At 38.1% G+C, this 18,531-nt stretch overlaps 2 protein-coding genes across 11 annotated transcripts in view; one reads left to right on the top strand and one right to left on the bottom strand.

Annotated features, from left to right (window-relative positions):
• The window catches only part of LOC124372611 (RNA-binding protein Musashi homolog 2), a 225,402-nt gene that overhangs the window by 182,003 nt on the left and 24,868 nt on the right, over nt 1-18,531 (top strand). For 5 of the 10 annotated variants that reach the window (XM_046831023.1, XM_046831033.1, XM_046831052.1 and 2 more), the window contains one exon: nt 5,576-5,639. The gene's annotated coding sequence lies outside the window, so the exon portion shown is untranslated. Of the gene's footprint in view, nt 1-4,340; nt 4,456-5,575; nt 5,640-14,025; nt 14,111-18,531 lie in introns of those variants that run through there. The other 5 variants (XM_046831038.1, XM_046831045.1, XM_046831066.1 and 2 more) reach the window with 3 other exon arrangements.
• Nucleotides 7,463-18,531, bottom strand: part of LOC124372674 — a 64,107-nt gene continuing 53,038 nt past the window's right edge. The window contains exon 5 of the mRNA XM_046831087.1: nt 7,463-7,656. Coding sequence (XP_046687043.1) covers nt 7,525-7,656 — 132 coding nt within the window. The 3' untranslated portion in view covers nt 7,463-7,524. The remainder of the gene's footprint in view (nt 7,657-18,531) is intronic.

Consider the following 18,531-nt stretch of genomic DNA (forward strand, 5'->3'; position numbering starts at 1 on the left):
TTATAGAGAGTAAATATTCTAGTAACTAATCATAATTATTAACGCCGATTTAGATGTCAGCGATTATGTAAGTTATGTAGATAGGACCCTCCTTAGAAGCTTTCCTGAAACATAAGAAGGATAGAGTTTGATTTAGCAGTCTCCCTTTCAAGCAGTCTACAAGAACGATTGTAGATAATTTCGCTGGACTGTTCTTTTAAACTAATGTACCAAATCCAGCTCTAAATGTTCTAAAATATTTAAAGAGTTGTACTATAAATTTACAGACTAAAATAAAACTATTCATTGTTCTCTTTTGACAGAAATAGGCTTTTCTGATCTGTATTATATGTTTTCTTAGTCGGGAAACAAAACAAAATCAACTATGGAACTAAACATACTAAGTAAGAATTAAATTACAATTTCCAAAATTATAAACCTTTTGACGTAGGTATTTTATTGACTTCAGCAACAAGGCAAACTCAAAATTGGCGTCGGAAATATAATTCACTCGAACCAGCAGTGGTCATAAACGTGCAACGTGTACTAAATTGCGCGCAATGCAGTGAGTAACTGATAGCAGTGCAGATATAAGAGACGATTTAGTCTAACTTTTCCTTTATATTTATAGGTCGTTATGGAACCTATCTAAGTTGTCTTTCACAAAAGTAGGCTTCTCAAAGCTGTTAATGTAGATACATTTTTGTTCGCGAGAGAGGCAAAATCATCTTTGGAACAAAAAATACTTATATCCGAGTAAAGTAAGATGGCCATAAATATTCACTTTTTCCATATTTTCTTAATCGTAGGAAGAAGGCAAATTTAACAGTGGCATTGGAAATACAATTCACTCAACCAGAATTTCTCATACGGGTGCAAAATCTGTGAAATTTCGAGCGAAGCTGCGGATAACTGCTAAAATAATTTCTTGAATAAGACTTATAAGGAGTTCATGTGATTTGTCTGTTTCATTTTATTGCTTTAACATTTTGATATTATAAATAAAAACATGCCCAAAAGTCCAAATGGTTGTTTCATTTATTCAACAATCATAATTATCAGTCAGGAAATATACGAGTTATAACAATATGTTGTGAAGTTTAGTATTTTATATTGTATCATTTATACCACGTACAGACTCTGGAGAGTTGAAGGTGACGAAATCTGTGTCGTCCAAAACATAAGGATCCCAAGACCGTAGGGTCCTCATATTGTAACAGGACAGAGAGGATTTAACATGTGACTTTTCTCTTTCCCTTCCCTTCGGGGCCCACCCCTTGTATCTGTCGTAAGTAATGATAAATAACTTATTTTATTGTACTTTTTACAAACATTATATGTAACATGTAAATGATAGTTCAACTTTAGCAACGATTATTTCCTTCGACTTTCGATAAATAAATTAGAGATAATGTTTTATTTTTTAAAGAACAGAATAATCTAGGTAACGTGTTGCTAAATCCTAGGTTGCACTCTCGTTCAATGATTTGGAATCGGTCGGCAAATTCTGCTTTTTCTCCATTTTCGATCCATTAATATTGTACCTGAATGTATATATAGCCTCCTCCTTGTTTGTGATAACCAGCACTTGCCCCCTTGTCTTCCTCTAGCTACAGCACTGTCGCATGTGAACGTCTTGCAAGGTAAAGTAGAACACGATAAAATCCAGCCACCGTGGGTAATGAAGATGAAAGCGGAAAGCACGATTGCCAACTCAACAGTTGAGCCTACAATATCCATCATGTGGCAGTTCCGGTTCGTCTACAGTCGCCGAGCCGTTCCATCTACCGAAATGTGAAACGAAATTGGCATTGAAGGGCACCACGCATAACAGGCCCTTTATAATTGTGAACTTTAAATTTTTTTTAGTATCCTTCTTTTGTGACCCGCCATTTCCTCCCTATCTCCTTGATATTATTGTTCCCATTGCATGTCTGTATCACATTCCTCGTGTTTTGCCTAAAATGGCCTGGACCATAGCACAGAGAAACAAATCTACAATCGTTTGTCTGTGACCATATATACATAATAGCAATACTTACAAATCTTTTTAGATCTTTTTCATCTCATTTCAGTTCTAGTAATATCTGTACAGCAATCGTATATAGTATAATTTTTATCATCGGTAGTGTGAATACAAGTAAGAACAAAAACGTTTCGTGAATAATAATTTCAGGACAGTTCAAAGGTCATTCAGAATTAATGGGTTCTCAACACCCTCCGGTGGTCATACGGCCAAGCCCCTGTGCATTCTTGTCGGACCAAATCTCTTGTAAGGTATGCACAAGTTTCAATTTATCGCCCATACTGTGAGCGGCTCGGTCCACCCTCCTGAGGACGATGGTGAGGGTGAGAGTCCGTAGGCACGTGCTATCGTGTGTAGGGGGGTGGGGGGTGTAGCACGGGGGCGAGCTTAGCACGTGTTGGAGGGGTGGACACTCCCTTCCCTCAGAACCAACAATCAAACCAGGGTCAAATTGACTTTCAGTACTGTTTTAGGTTAGGCAATACTACTTCTTAAGTAGATCCTGTTGTTAAAACGTACTTTTTGGAAAGAGCCATAGTTTGTTAATTTTGCACCACCATCATCTAAACATTTATTTTAATACAATATTAACGTAGTAGAGCTTCGGTCAGTGATGTGAGGATATGAATACGAGGACGAAGACATGAACTGCACGTCACGTCGGCTTGTAGTTCAACTGCTAAGCCAAATAATGGAATTTCAGTCCATTTAATTTATTTGTTCGGTGTGATGTCACTCCGAATGACTTTTTGTATTCACTCGGTCAGGTCAGACGGTTGGTTCGACAGTTTTAAATAACAGTCCAGGACCCTGTTGTAGTAAAACGACCTTGAATGTTACCCCATATGAACAATGTGAAATTTCAAACCCTGCTACGTCCTTAGTTCTGGTTGTTTCGAGTTGTTCGAGTTGTGAAGGGTGTTTCATTTTAACGATACGTTTAATACGCATCCAATAAGCATTTTTTCTTATAAACAGATTAATTGTATAATAAATACTTAAAAAGCGATAGAGTACAACAAGCTTGAGTTTTTTTAAATATTTCATAACAACATGTAAAGACCTAAAGGTGTTTGAATGCTTACTATTTATACTGTTATCTGACATGACTTTGCTATTACAAAAAATAAAGTCATAAACATATTTTAAAACTGTTATTATGGAGCTAAAATCATTATGCCGTCAATAGAATTAAACCAACACTTATGCGGTTCAGAAGCCTCGATTATGTATGTAACATATTGGGGTTTCCCGGTCTTCAGCTAATTATATTATCCCAGGAAAATCTACCTTAGAGAGCAATAAAACTACACGGAATGTATACTCAATCTGAATAAAACTCATCTCATTCTTAGGAATAGGACACGGTTATTTAATTTATAAATATAAAATACAACTATTTCAAAAACCGTCATGGATTACAATTTATTGAAGAGTTAACCGTCAATAGTTATGACTTGTTTCTCATTATTAATGGTTGGCATTAATTTATAAATACAACACAAATTGACTAATGCAGATGACATAACCGTAGATGAAATTTAATCTCTCACTTCTAAATGAATCGAATTATTCAAATCTATAAAGTAATTCAGCATTAAAATCACATTAACGCGTTAGTTATTTACATCGAATCCCTCGTAACTAACTTCTTTTAGAAATCACTTGCATTAACAGCTAACTGATTTGCGCTGATGTAAAAGGATCTTTGAAATTATGGAAATTGTGTGAAACTTGTTCAGTGATTTTACTCGTAAACATTAAATTATGTAACTAATTACTTCTTTCCCACTTCTTACAGTTTCTGATGGAAATGGGTTTTAAAACATACTCAAATCAAATCCCAGTTCATTAATTTAGCACTCCTTTGGCTATACAGTAGTCTATAATAATAGTGAAATTATTCAATTAGTTATATTTAAAGAATGAAAAATTAAGAAAACAAAATTACGTTATAAAACGAGCAAACATAATCAATGTTATTATTCAATTATATTATATTTTGCAAGAACATTATTTTGTCTGTGGATATTCATTATACGTTCATCATACGAACGGGGCAACCAAATTGCAGACGAAGTGCACTCTTCCTTTATTGCAACATAATGAATCATGACGGAATACGTTAAATCGATGGTAATGAATATTGCAGTTGTTCTTCCTGGGGAAATACTTTCGTCACAATTTGAGCATGAACTCACGTTAGGCACCCTTTTAGTATTATAAAATATAATGTATAATAATAATTTGTTTTAATGTAATTTTGCTCCGGTGGGGTTTGATTTTGTTACATCGCTTCAACAGTGACTTCGAGCTCACGTTTAAACAGCTGGTTAACAATTCGTCGTAAACTGGTTAGCTGAAGTGATTATTTCAGGAAGAGACTTATTTTGAATCTACATATTAATTTAGAACTATCCTTTCCGTATTGATTAATTCTTACTTTTCAGGTAACATAAAGTACACATTTGTTTATATACAACTTAGTTCAGTACAAGAAATGCATTCACAACCCATAATATATTTGATCATATTCGTGCCGTTATGTCTAGGTTATACCATTATTTGTGTTGATTCACAAACCGATATATTTTATTATAAGCTAGGTATTCTTTACACGTAATTAGTATTACTTAGCCAGTCAAATGTTTCATTATAAAATCACACGTTTACTGTGTGATTTACTATAAACGTCGTTTTACAACAATTCAGTAAATTGGTTAATGCAGTTATTATTGTATACGTGTAGGCCTATTATAACTTATGTAGTATTATTATCTTAGCTACAAGAAAATATATTGTAAAGAATGTGGCCATGATCAAAACTAATTAATTAAACTTACATACCGGTAAATATGAGTGCACCCAAGTAGTATGATAATATCACAGAGAAACAAAACATATAGCCTACATCTTTTGTTTGTGGTACTATACATCCGTGGAACAGACATCGCATAGACGTAGACGCCTGTTTTTCAAACATGTTAATTTTATTTTAAAATTATCCGATTGCTTAGAATTTATTATTTTAGCCAGTACGGAATATATTATTTAATGTTTACTTTGTTTATTGCAAAAAGCCTGCGTTATCCGGAGTTATTGTATCGTCTGTATTTGCGTCCTTTAGACTATGCATAAATTAGCTAATAATGAGTTATTTAAGGTGTGTGTTGAGCAGAGGAATACTACAGATGTTAACCTCATTACATTGCCTGTGTAGTGTGTATTGTTATTGGCAGTACACTTGGTTCCTGGCGGTATTTGAACTTGTATTGACACCGGGTTTTCTGGCTGAGTAGTCGATGTTTTTATTTGTGACAGGTCAGTTATCATCATCGCTTGTCACTCCTGAGACAGGGGTAGCGTGGAAAGGGTCGGGTGACCATGTGCCCATCACCAAGGTCTTTGTGGGGCTTCACCAGGGTGGGGGGAGCTCTCAGCCCCGAGCAGAGACCCCAGTCGCCACTCTGCAGTCTCTACTCACTCGCTCACCAGCCTGCCTGCCTTGTGTTGTAGTGTGTGTCCTGTGTTACCCCACACCCCATTTGACGCTAACGTCTCTCTGTGTAGATTTCCCCGGTGTCGCTGTGGCCGCCAAGCTGTATCCGCAGCCCGCACTTCGTCTGCCCACCAGGTGAGTGGCCCAATGTTATATCAGTTTGTCTTATTGGAGCACACAACACCGGGTCGGTAGGTACGCGGTGCCGTGTGCAGGCGCGCGTCTGGGTTCGGGGGAACAGACCCGCGCCAAAACCCCTAGAACCGGTTTGCGGCTCTCTGTGCCCGTCAAACTTTCAATCACCGACACAAAAAGAGGCTTTTCGGAATTTGTGTTTTGTTCCGAACTTTTTCCCCAAAATACAGTTAAACTATGGTATGTTTCGTTAGTATAAATAAAAAATTCTGCTCGTTATTACATAAACAGAAAATTTACACATAGTAAAACGACATTGAATTTTTAAATACTTTTTATTTTAAATACACCTATTCTTAGAACTCTGCCAATAATCACAATAGTGCACAGCAATTGAATTACTATTTTAACGTTTCAGAATGCATGGTACAATGCATTAATAAATTATAATTTTATAATCAAATGCCATATAAAGTGGGTATCATTATGGCAATGAGGATTTTCATAAATGACAATTTGTTCTGGTATTACACTAACCTCTCATTCGGAAGAATTTTGTACCTTCAATCTCATCAAATGACTTGAACTTTAACTTCGCCTATAAAAAGCAGTTTTCTCTTGTCTTGTCTTGATTCTAGCAGTCACAACACTATTGCTGTTGAAACTTTAATTTGAATTGACAATTTTCAATGAACAATTTTCTATTTCACCTGATGACTAAAAATAATAAACTGAGAAACATCGTTCCAATGCAAGAGTGCGGTGAATTAAAAGATTCTAATAACAAACTATGATGATCGACGAAGTTATTATAAATTATTGTGGTGTTATTGGTTATTATTTTCGATTTATGCTACTAACATTAAACAGAATAGTCTAGTAAATGATGAATAGAAAATGTTTTTATAATTGTCTGCTTAAAATATTGCGTTGAGTTATAGCCTACTATTCAGGTCTACATGTAGACTGGCCGTTTGGCATTTATTTGTTTGACGCATTGACAAGCTACGGCTTATTGTACAACGTGAAGCTTGTTAGTTGTTTCACAATTTTCCAAACAAAATGTGAACCTTAAATTTGCATTGGCAAGAAAAAATAATAATAGCATATAACAGAACTTGGAATGTAAATCATAAAAAAAATGGATGTAATTATAAGTTAGAAAATTCGGTATTTTGATGTCATTTAAAGGCAAGATCTAACTAAGTAATTGCAATTAACAACTTCATGAAGATTAATAATGTTAATAGCAAGGTGTTGACTGTACTGTGTGCGGCGATACGGGAAAATAAAGGGACATAGCGTACCGGAAGTGTTCGGGGGGTTGGCGTGTATGTCTGGAACACCGCCGCATGTAATCGGCAGCTAAATTACCCAGAGTCGTACTGTACGGTGTACAGTTGTAGGCCTCTATATCACCAGCTGATTCACCGAATTGTCGGCCTTATCGTCCCGAGTCCGAGTGGTAGCACGTGAGGTGGCGCATTCAGCGTCCGCTAACCTCCCACGGTCCTCTACCCTTTCTGCTACATACCTTTAATTTATTATACCCTCTATCAATTTGTTGCAAACGTTGTGCAGATAAATTCATGAACAATTTTCAAAATACTGAATTCTTGTGATGTTCCACAATAGTACCTTAGCAGAGTATGAATATGCATCAGATGTTTGTTGAAATTCTAAATCACTAAAAGAACTATAAATCATCAGATCACCTCTTACTGTCACATGTTACGAACACACGTGTGTACTTTTCATGAAAATAATTTTCGATTTTGCTCTTTCTATCATAAAATTGTTTTCAGTAAGAACACATTAAAGGCTAAGGCTTGACATTTCGGGTTTAATCATGTATACGTTTAACCGGTTAAACTGCAAATTCTATTTAGCTGCGCTTTTTCTTGGTCTTGCGGATGGCTTCCAGCTCGCGGGCTCGTCGTGCGTGTTCGGCGTCCATGGTCTGGTAGATGCTGTGCAGCTCGGGAACTGGTCGAGGAGGGTACTGGATCACCGCCAGCTGAAACATTCGGCCAACCTCAATAGGATTCCAGTCAAATTAGAAATGATCATAAATTGTAACGTTCATTTGCGTTTAGTGGTGTGCGATGCTGCAGTAACACGTTAACATGCCGTTAAGCTATTGCTAAGTACGCGCTTGCATGTCCGCTCTCCGGTGATTACATACAATAACAGCAATACAGTGAAAGTTATTTACATTATCAACGTACGTATTGTAACAACATGTATATCTATTTTAATTGTTTGTGAGGTTTCGACAGTCATAACATTAATAAAGGTTTTTGGAACACATTTCTATATGCTTGTTCATGTCGAGTTTGCAATGTTTTATCTCCTCAAAATGTCGGATATGAGCAATACATTATTATTAAAAGTGGGAGTTTGTCTATTCGCTGGTGGATAATAGAAGACTGGGCTCTTCGTTTATACTTACGTCGTCATCGGTAATCTAAGTCTACAGTACCACCATGTACTGTACTGCGATCGGTCAACCATTTATTTAAGATTTAAATACTGCGATTGGTCTAGATGTTAAGAACATATTTATGTAAGGAGACCTAAGATGCTGTTCCATAAATACAAATTGTCAACGTTACAATAAAAAGCAACCTTAAATGCGTATAATAGACTGAAATCGCGACAAAATACATTCCAATACACGTAAAGAACTGTGAAAACATATTATATAGCACGTGTAACAAAATTATTGTTCCTGTTTAGCTTCGCCCCTTTGGGAAAAACTACCTTACATTTTTTATTTTAAGTCTTGATTTCTTTTTGATGAGTTCCTGCGATATGAACAACTCTCATTTGCTGCCATTAAATAGCCTCTTGGGCCCGAGAGTGATTTAAAAGAATTTATGACCGAGATGTAGAACAACACCCCAGAGGTCAAAGTTACGCAAGTTTATCCAGAATACATTTGCAGGGAGAAATAACTGAACGTTGCACTTTCGCGTTATCTCTCAGAGTTTTCCTAATTAGGCATGTTTGTAAATGTTAAATAATTATGTTCAACGCTACGAATCGATTTAAAGTAAATCAGAAAAATTAATGACTTATTGAAGACACGCATCAATTTAGGAAAGTAATTTCACAATGACAGACAATTAAGAGTGTCTAGTAGTTAGGTTAGGTTATGTTGGCAATAAAATGTGTACAACTGAGTGATTTATTGAGTCCAAAGTGAAGTGAGAAGCTGTAAATATATCGTCGCGACGTCGAGACGTCGAAAGTCGCGAGGGCGTGTCGACCAGACAATACAGAAAGTACAAATCTAGGCGCTGACGTCTCTGCCTTCCCCGCGAGCGAGTGCCGCACTTCCTGGCAAGGGTAAAAATACGCGATCGTCTATTTACGTTTACGCCCGCCTCGCCTACAGACGAGTATTTCAGGGCGCACGGCTGCCGCGGAATTCCATCCCATCGGCGGGCCAATTTTGCCGGTCCCGCTGCTGCCCGGCTGATCTCTCTGGGCCCTCCTTCTCGCATCTTGTGGAGGGCGAGAGTTTGTCGACTCACGGTTGCCGACGAATAAGTAGAAGAGTCTTCCATCGATTCAATGCTGAAACCAGTCAGCATATCCTTTTCCTTGATTGAAAAGCACACTACTGGTGTATGTATGTTAGATGAACCCAATGCTAAAGTCATATCTTCCTCACTATTGTAAAATCTGATGGTTCAAACAGAACACAACTCGATGTTTGAAATATAAAACTGGCAGAAATGGTTCCGATCCTTGACGGACAGAGAGAGGTCTGTACGGGTCGATCCTGCGGCCCGGTGCGATGCGGCCCCGCATGGGCATGGGGCACAAAGGAACAGCTGGGACGACCAACAAAGCGGCCAGCTGTTCTGTTCAGCTTCACCCTCCCAGCCGCGCCACGGCCTACCTACACCACACAAATCCGCGACCACCACTCCAGGGTATTATCGGTTCCAAAAACATCAGCTTGCTACGTGTGCTCCGAGGGAGAAACTAAGATTTCTTTACGGAGTGATATTATTTGCTTGCTATCATGTAAACGCGTGTTGTCTGTTTTCAAATATTTACTCAAATAAGCCCACATACATTTATATAATTTTCTGTGGTAGAGCTCTGCGATATAAAAATTCTTACTTTATTCTTAGGCAAACATGATTAAAATTATTTTTATTTGAGTTATTTATGAAAGTTTAGAGTATGCAAGTTTACAATAAAATAAATTCACATGCCAAATGATTAAAGATGTCCAGTAAATTGTTAAGTAGTAAAAATATATGTTTTACTTCTGGCATAACTTGATGCCGCTTGTCAATGGAAATGTTTAGAATCGGATATTTTATTGTTTGTTCTTGAACGTTAGTGATATTTCAAATCAAGAAACCGATGATATTTATGGTGATATTATGAATGCATATCTGCCGTTCTAGTTCAGATTATTTTAAAAGAAGTTGTGCAGCCAAACTTGCACTTTTCGATCGTGATACGTTCGGATAAGCAGCAAACACATTACGCGCTCTGGATCTATCCCAGGGTTTCAAGGCCAGGGGCGCGATCGTGAAGGAAAGGAATCGGTCCTGGAACGCGAACAAGGCGAAGGGCTGCCACCCTCCAATAAAAAATAGAAAATGGCGTTCCCAGTCCCTTCGAGCTTCAACCCTCCGAGCAGACCTAGAGTGCACACAGGCGCGAGAATCACCGTCAGGTCATAGTCATTTAAGTCAAGGAATCTAAGTGTCAAGTAATTCATTTAAAGGATTCTATGAAAAGATATATTAGGAAAATTACTTAAGAAAGTAAGATGTGTATTTAATTCATCATTTGCTCATATGAAGTAATTTTACTATATTTGGGTTTACGGTTACCATATATGAGTTCATGAAAAAATGGTTCAATCTACTACAATAATACAAATTTGCTAATTCAAGAATAATGTAATCCTAAGCGCACAAACTCGCTTTATAAGAAGCAATGAACTAACCATAAAATCTTAACCTCTTCCAAATTAAAGCCATCGTATTCAATTAAAGAAAATTAAACATAAGAATATGAAAAAGTAAAAAATGTTACTCTTAGTATCCAAGCTGTATAACCATGAGTGCCAAATACTAAAAAGTAAAAGGGGATTAACAATTTAAACGAATATATTAAAACCAATGGTTTTGTGACGTTTTTCAAAAAGTATAATAAAATACCTGTAAATAAACCAATTTAAAGAAAAGAAGAACTACTGTTGAAAATAATAAATCAATTGTGCTGACGCAGAATAAACCACATCCGAATTTGTTATCTATTGTGCCTATGGATCGACAAGGGACTAAAGTTGGTTAATTAAAACGATATGTGCTCGTACACGTCTAATGAGAGGTGAACGAACACGATAGCAGATGTAGCCGGGTGTAGCGTGTTTGTTGTGTCAATAGAGTGCCGGGGTACATGAGGGTAGGTATACAACCACCGCACCGGGCTGCGGCCAAGCTCTTTGGTAATTGGACCTAACCTCAATGGCTCGCTGTACAGAAGTATGACGTTGTGTGCAGGAGCAGACCTCAGCTTCTATGCCAACCGAGTTCCATCCTGAAACATGAATTAATTGCTTCTTCCGTTTCTTTGATTCAAAGTTTGTTCATCCCTTCTACTCGTTTCGCTTGACATTTTTACCGTCGACTGCTGTACTCCTGTTTCCCCCATTTTCAATGTCCTTACCTAAAATTTAACATTACGTTTAAATTTCCTCAATTCGCTCCTATAATAATAATTATTTTATAAAACTTCCATATAACATCCGGTAACGGCGTAAACAAAATCTTGATAGACTCGATAGAAGCAAGATGAGCCCCAGGGCAAACAAAAACACTCGTTTATCCCTTACAATAATTAAGTGCGTAAAATATATGGACAGATAGAGTGAGGTTATATTGGATTTCAGTACTTGTTAGTTCGCTGAAGGTCTCCATCGCCTTTGACAAAGAGAATGCATGAACGAATTGGACGGCAAAGTTTTTGTGCGGCAGGGAGATTGGGATCGCACGATAATGTCGCGGTGGCTGTGCCCCAGCCAGTCAGCTGCCGCAGCTATCACAGCTGCCGTGTCCGTCGGTTTCCCTTGGCCACTCGCCAGCCGGCTGCCCCGACAGCTTCAACTCGTAAACATAACCTAACTACTACACTATACTGTCTGCCGCGTGCCATCCAAATAGTGTCCATACAAAGGTTTTGTTCATCGAGATGAAAAATGGTTTTTTGCGCTACAAGAAAATTTACTCTCGTAGTGGTTGCCTTCGACTAATGGGAAAGAAAGGAAGGAGGAGGGTACAAAGAAGTTAACTGTGGAAATTTTAAGTAGCAAAGTTATAAAAAACCGTTATTAAAGTCTTGGAAACAAAAAAAAAGGATAAAAACTTTACATTTTCAATGGAAATATTTCTTTTTCAAGTATGCAGAGATTGTTATTAGGAAGATTTAGGACGCTAAACCAACAGAGAATTATATCAGTGGTTGGTGAAGGGATTTAATTAGTTAGGACAGAACCGCGAAGAGAACTGTGGTAGAAATACCACTGCTCATTATGAAGTCAAAATAAATTTCCCGCGAGACCTCGGCGAACGAGTCCTCTTAATAAGAGAAGACGCGTTACAGCTTCCCCGAGAATAGGCAACGAATGCTTGCGTTATTCCGACAACACGAAAATCACGAGTTGATTGCAAGAATTTCGAACATTGTAGTCAACAAAACAAAGTTATGGCAGAGGTCCAAGTTATATACGGCTTGTATCAACGAATGGGGGCACATGTTACATGTGTCCCGCGGCTTGGCGGGGTGATTCCGTACCAGCGACTATACAGGGTTCCTGTAGGGATTGGGAAACTCGCCAAGATCGCACCCGATGTGACCTGATGCATTGTCGACCCATATCATTTTTACGAGCACTATGTGTTGTAGCACTATCGGTTTATCGAGGTCCACACTGACACATCGCCGACATTAAGGCTCGTTTACATTATAACGCATGACATCGAAAAGTACCTATTTAAATCATTCTTCATTTGGCCGAAATGTTTGACCATTTAAATAGATAAAACATTACACACGAAGAAGAAGTATTAATATTTTGTGACGTCTAAAATTTGTCATACGGGTCTAAAATTGTCAATATTTGTGTCATACGGGTTTTGATGCTACCACAGGGATTCTCCATTGCGACGGGACTTAGTTGAAGTTTTAGTTGTCTGAGTTGTAAGCGCAATACCATCAAATACTGCTCGATTATGTACTTAGTTTGAATTACTTATTCACAACCGGTTCTTAATCATTGTCTATAGGTGTATAGTTCTATATTTATTTTAATGCAACAAGAAAAATAAATAATCTTCACATATTTGTGACTTTGACATACTCGCAAATATTCGTTTCATCACACTGGAGTACCACAATGTGGTCCGGGGCGGTGGCAATGTCCCAACTCCGACGTAAACTTTACTCAAGCCCGTGCAAACCTTGACCAGTCGAGTTCTGTGACGAGATATCAGCGGCGGCAACCGTAACTCTCTGTGATGTATGGGGCAGGAATGTGGATGTGAATGGAAACACGTGCTTTATGGGGTTGTTATGGAGGGTTGTTGGTGTTAGTGCAGTGATAACGGGGGCGGTCTCGCCACCGCACCAACATTGCATACCTACCAGATCGATCTCTGCTTGACGTGACCTCACAGATTACTGAATCATGACAATGACGTGATATCATTTAGTTCGTAACGACCTTATAATACTAAGGACTGATTTAAATCTAATACAATCGTTTTAGAACCGTTGACAAAATTTATCTTTTCATTTAATTTGAGAATGTCTTAACGTTTAAGGTTTATCGTAAACGTTCTGTGGAAGATTATTTCCATTGCCTTATAGTTATTCTACAATATATATATATACAAAAGTACTGATTAAAACCCGTAAATCGTCGTTATCAGATATAACTCTTACTCAAAATGTTTCTTTTTCTTATGTTTTATTAAGTCATTAATACATTTTATTTTTGTTTAATTGATATTTAGGTTTGGCCTACTTTTTATTCGGGGTTGGTCAGAAACATATTACCACTATGTATACTGATTGGTAGTTTATCAACTGATGAAGAATTATTGTTACGATTAGTCATATCATATTCAATGACGGATGCGTTTTGGATACTTAAAAAGGTGAATAACAAGTATTTTTTATTGGTAAACCATATGTGTGGAAGTGCCGAGGTGAACAACCAGGAACCAAGGAAATCCAACCAGTATTACGTGTGCTCCAGTAGACAATGCTCTGTTTATTTTGATGATAGTAGAATACTGTAGTAGGCTATGCCATGTTTTAATATCTAAGGTGTATTTATTGGTTGAAGCGTGATGATGCGGCAGCTAACAACGCCGTCTCCCGGAGTTGCAGTCACGGTCCGTGGTGTCAGTGGTCTTGATGACGATTTGAAGGTAACGCGGGACCGGGCCTTGCCGTAGGAAGCCTTGTACTGTAGCTGTCATGTACCAGTTGATGTTTGATACTAACCAAGATACCTATAACACAGTACACCGTAGCGTAGGCCTACGTCGTCAGAGGAGGTTGCATGAATGTAGATTGGAGGCCGCTCGAACCGCCCGGACCCGCGAGGCGTACTGGATTCCGCCAAGTTGGCTCTCCCCACAAAACATTTACAAATGTGGTCAACTACAGAAAATCATTGATGTTGTAAATTCCTTTTCACGCGAGTGTCCATAGAATTATGTCATCTCCTCCTTCCAAAGATAAACTAACTACAACTATCGAATAGTTCATTATCGAGTGTTATGACAAATGCGCACGCAACACATTTATTAATTTTAGCAGCAAATCTTTTACACGTCATTTTAACAAATATCGGTCTGTTCTTATTCCAAAATGTACATTTTCATGTAACGCCCCCATTAAATATTTTTAATACGTTAGTATGAAAATGGTTTTGCAAAATTGATAAACGTGAGTTTTTGCAAGTAAATTTAAGGTGGTCAAATTAGACTTTCCTTCAATTCCAAATGTTCCCTGATGTTTGCCTACTTGGGGGACAAGGACAGGACGGGGCCGAACTGGCGGAATCCTCGGTCTCGGGTCCAACTCGAGGCAGCGACGGCATGGCGTACTGTACTGTACAGAAGTGCCCCGGAGAGAAGAGATAGGTGCTTGCTAACTGTAATGTAACTAAACACTGTTCTGTACTGTACTATCGGCTTGCTGGCATCGCCACTGTACTTGCACTAGGCCCTAGGTCCCGGGTACGGACGTACAGTAGCACTAACACGGGGCGGAACTGTACTGTACAAGCTCCCAGTGCTGCGGTAGACTAGCACATTTCTCTCATACATAACTCAACGTTGCGAGTAGACACTTGTAGATATATTATATGCATCCATAGAAGGGTAATATCTCTGTAGTTGGGGCCAGTCTTAGATGTTCTACACGAGTTACTCAGTTAGCTGTCTATGTATTTATTTTGTTATTTGAGCTGTACGTAATGTTCATTGTTGGAAGTGTATTGGTTTATTTTTAGCGTTAAAACTTTGATTAATTAGTTATTGGAGCATTGATTTTTTTATTTTTGTGCAATTATTAGTGGGTTTTTGGCTATTGTTTTAAAAGATATTCTTGTCTTAGACGACATGTTTATGCAGTGTTCTCAATTGGTTACACTTTTCTTGTATAACTGTTCTTAGTATTATAGGCTTCATGTAAATTTAAGTTTGCTAGATTAAGGAATTAGTGATAAGCCATCAATGTTTTTGAAAACTCAGTGTTGAAGGAGTTGATCATATTATAAAAGAGATAATGTCACAGCAATGAATAAACAAACTGAAAAAATATATATCGTTCCGTCGATTAAAGGCAATCAAACACATCAGTATAATTAGATCCAAAGTGTTTAAAGACAGATTTAAATTCATTTCATCAAATAAAATCTTTGAACAGAAAATAATTTAAGTTTCGTCCCTAATTAGAAGGTCTGGAAAGCGTCTTGAAAATACTTTGTCGCCATTGCCTAAAGTAGATGTCAGGCAGCAGAACGTTCAAAAACCCAATTAATTAAAACGGAAGCTGCACTAAGCCGGGGACCTTCATGAGCGGTGCGGGGGAGGGGGAAAGGGCGATGTGTTAAAAGTAGAGTAAATCACAACATTTGACGAGCGAACGTTTGTTTGACAAATAAACAACCAAACAAACGGCGCTTTGATGAGTGTGACGTCAAAGTTGGCGACGCGAAAAACGCTGTCGGTTGCAAGTAAACGTCAAAAGGGCGGGGAATCGTGTAAACAACACCTCTCTCTTACACTGAAATTAATTTGTGTCTTTTTGTAGACGAATAAAACACGAAACAAGCTCCTCTTGGGTATTTGGTTCTAAAACATTGAAGGAGTTGAATCAGTGTTAGCGTGCTGTTTGTGGAAGGTTCCTCGTATTGAGGAATTTAATAGGAATATCTTACTGTTCACAATATTGTTTAATGCGCGAAACATTTCAGCTTTACTTGTTTAGTGAACATATACAGTAGAGAATTTTCTACGCTTTAAAACTACAGAAAACCCGTAGTTTTTAGTTGTAGTTTCCATACTTTCCCTTAAGTATGTTTCAATTTCTTCTTTTTTACTTTTCGGTTATACTATTAAATAAAATGGAAATGAAAGGAAGAATAGCATGAGTTAGTATACGGTTGTGTTTAAGAAAATCAGTATAAAAATATTTGTTTGGTTTTAAATGGTCAAGCTTATTGTCAGACTGCGTTGAGAAGGACAACTGTAGTGAACTCTAAAAAGCACACAGAATAAGAATAATTAATCTTACTATTAGGTATCACAGACACCCCCACGTGGACTCGAATTCGATACGGAAATGACCTCCCGGGGTCGGTATCATGCGGTAGTCGCTAGTCTGGCTCGGTACGGCTGTGGCGCTGTAGGGCTTGAGAAGCCGGGTAGGGGCGTTACGTAACCTGGGTTTTAGAGGAGGCCTTAGAAATGAGTGAAGCGCTTACACTCGCAATCCTATCCTGCAAACGGGATTAGTTCACTCGGTGAACACGGGTGTCACTCTAACGGTACAAGTATTGTGAGGGGCGATTGTTTTAGTGACAGAGATGTTATCCCCGCCGCGCCGAGAAGTCTGCGGCATTGTCTTGGGGTTGACGTTGACAAAGCGACGCTCGCGGGAGATGATCTCAATTCTGAGTCTCGGTAAGGGATTTGAAATCACAACTGCCGTGGCGGATTATCAGCAAGGAGGTGCATATCAAAATATGGAAATGTTCGCTGTAAAATCTTGGGAAATCTGTGCTAAGAGAATTAAGAGAGATTAAAAGCCTTTATCTCTGTCAGGAAAAAAACTTTTTTATGAATATTGGTCAGCTACTATTGTACTTGATGATATATACAAGTGAATTAAAAATTATATATATATATATATATAAAAGTCTTAATCGGCAGATAAATGCATTTTACAACCGCAGAACATTAACCACGATGTAGACTGACCTAGAGCAGGACTATTTCAATACTACTAAAAGATTCATTTCTGGGATAAATAGGATATTTCTCCAGATAAAATATCAATTTTCTTAAAGAATTTTTGAAATTTTCCTTTCTAAATAGCAACGCAATTTGACTAAAAGACAAAGTGGAGGACGTGGTTCTCCGTCAGTTGCTGGCGCCAGGTGATCGGCTAGAGGCGGACAATGGAGAGCGGAAGTGGGGCGTGAACCACCAGGTGGCGCAAGACGATATGTCCGGGCGCAGAGGACCCACTTCCGGTGTATAGAGAGAGAACGTGCAGCAGCCTTGCCTTGCCGCCTTGGTCCTTGAGTGACGGACTGTCGTCTCGCCCGCACGTATTTGTCCTCACACGCCACTATGGAACACTGGAGAGATTGATACTGACAGAGTAATTGTTTTGATCGTAGACAGTGGCTGTGAGCTTCAGCGTAGAGGAAAAGTTAGGGCTTGAACCTTTAAATTAGACAAGGATACAGAAATAACATGAAACGGCTCGACATGACGTGTTTACTGGATTTGAGTTAAACTTTGAATTTATTAGTACTACACGCTCCTCGTACTACCAAGTAGACACCGTTATCTGCCGTGTGATCCTATACCTTATCGAGGGACACTTTTTCAATTTGATTTCTTTATCAGACAAGAAGGAAGACGGCGAGACTGCATCTTCTGTTAAAAAAAAAAACAATTGAAAGAGTTTAAGGGCTTGGCGTCCTTTACACAGTAAATCGGTGGAATTTATTATTCGTATGGATTATGTCATTAATACAAGTGACGCCGTGCAAAGACGTCATAAAGCAAAGGTTGTCTGCTGACGTACAAATACTTTAAGGTTGCATTAAAGATAAACCAAACTGAGTGTGCCAAAATGTCTAATAAACAAAGAGATTTAAAATATGCATTGTACTAATTTGAATATAATCAAATTTCAAAATTAACCGTGACCAATCTAAATCTGGTAAATGCTAATAGTTTCAATGATGTGCAAATTCTACGTACAATATTTAAATTAATTATCGTTAGGCAAAAGATATACCAATAATTATGGATGCCGTTGTCTGGTTTACCTAACACCGAAGCAATAGATTTATTAGACAAAATTGTCTTCTTATAAATTGTGCCTGAAAATGTAATCGTATTCCTAGGACAATACATATCTGGTTGGCCACACTAAACAATGTAAACCTGAAATGAAAGAATGAATTGCCGGTTAAGTCGGACAAATAGCACAGTTATAAGATTATAAGGGTCTTGGAGTTTACCTTCGAGGCACTGAAAATCCTTAAATCCTCTGGATTTCCCTTAAGGAGAGGGAAAACGCGATTGGCATAGCATTTACC

This window comes from Homalodisca vitripennis, chromosome 1 (genome assembly GCF_021130785.1).
Source record: "Homalodisca vitripennis isolate AUS2020 chromosome 1, UT_GWSS_2.1, whole genome shotgun sequence".
Lineage (NCBI taxonomy): Eukaryota > Metazoa > Arthropoda > Insecta > Hemiptera > Cicadellidae > Homalodisca > Homalodisca vitripennis.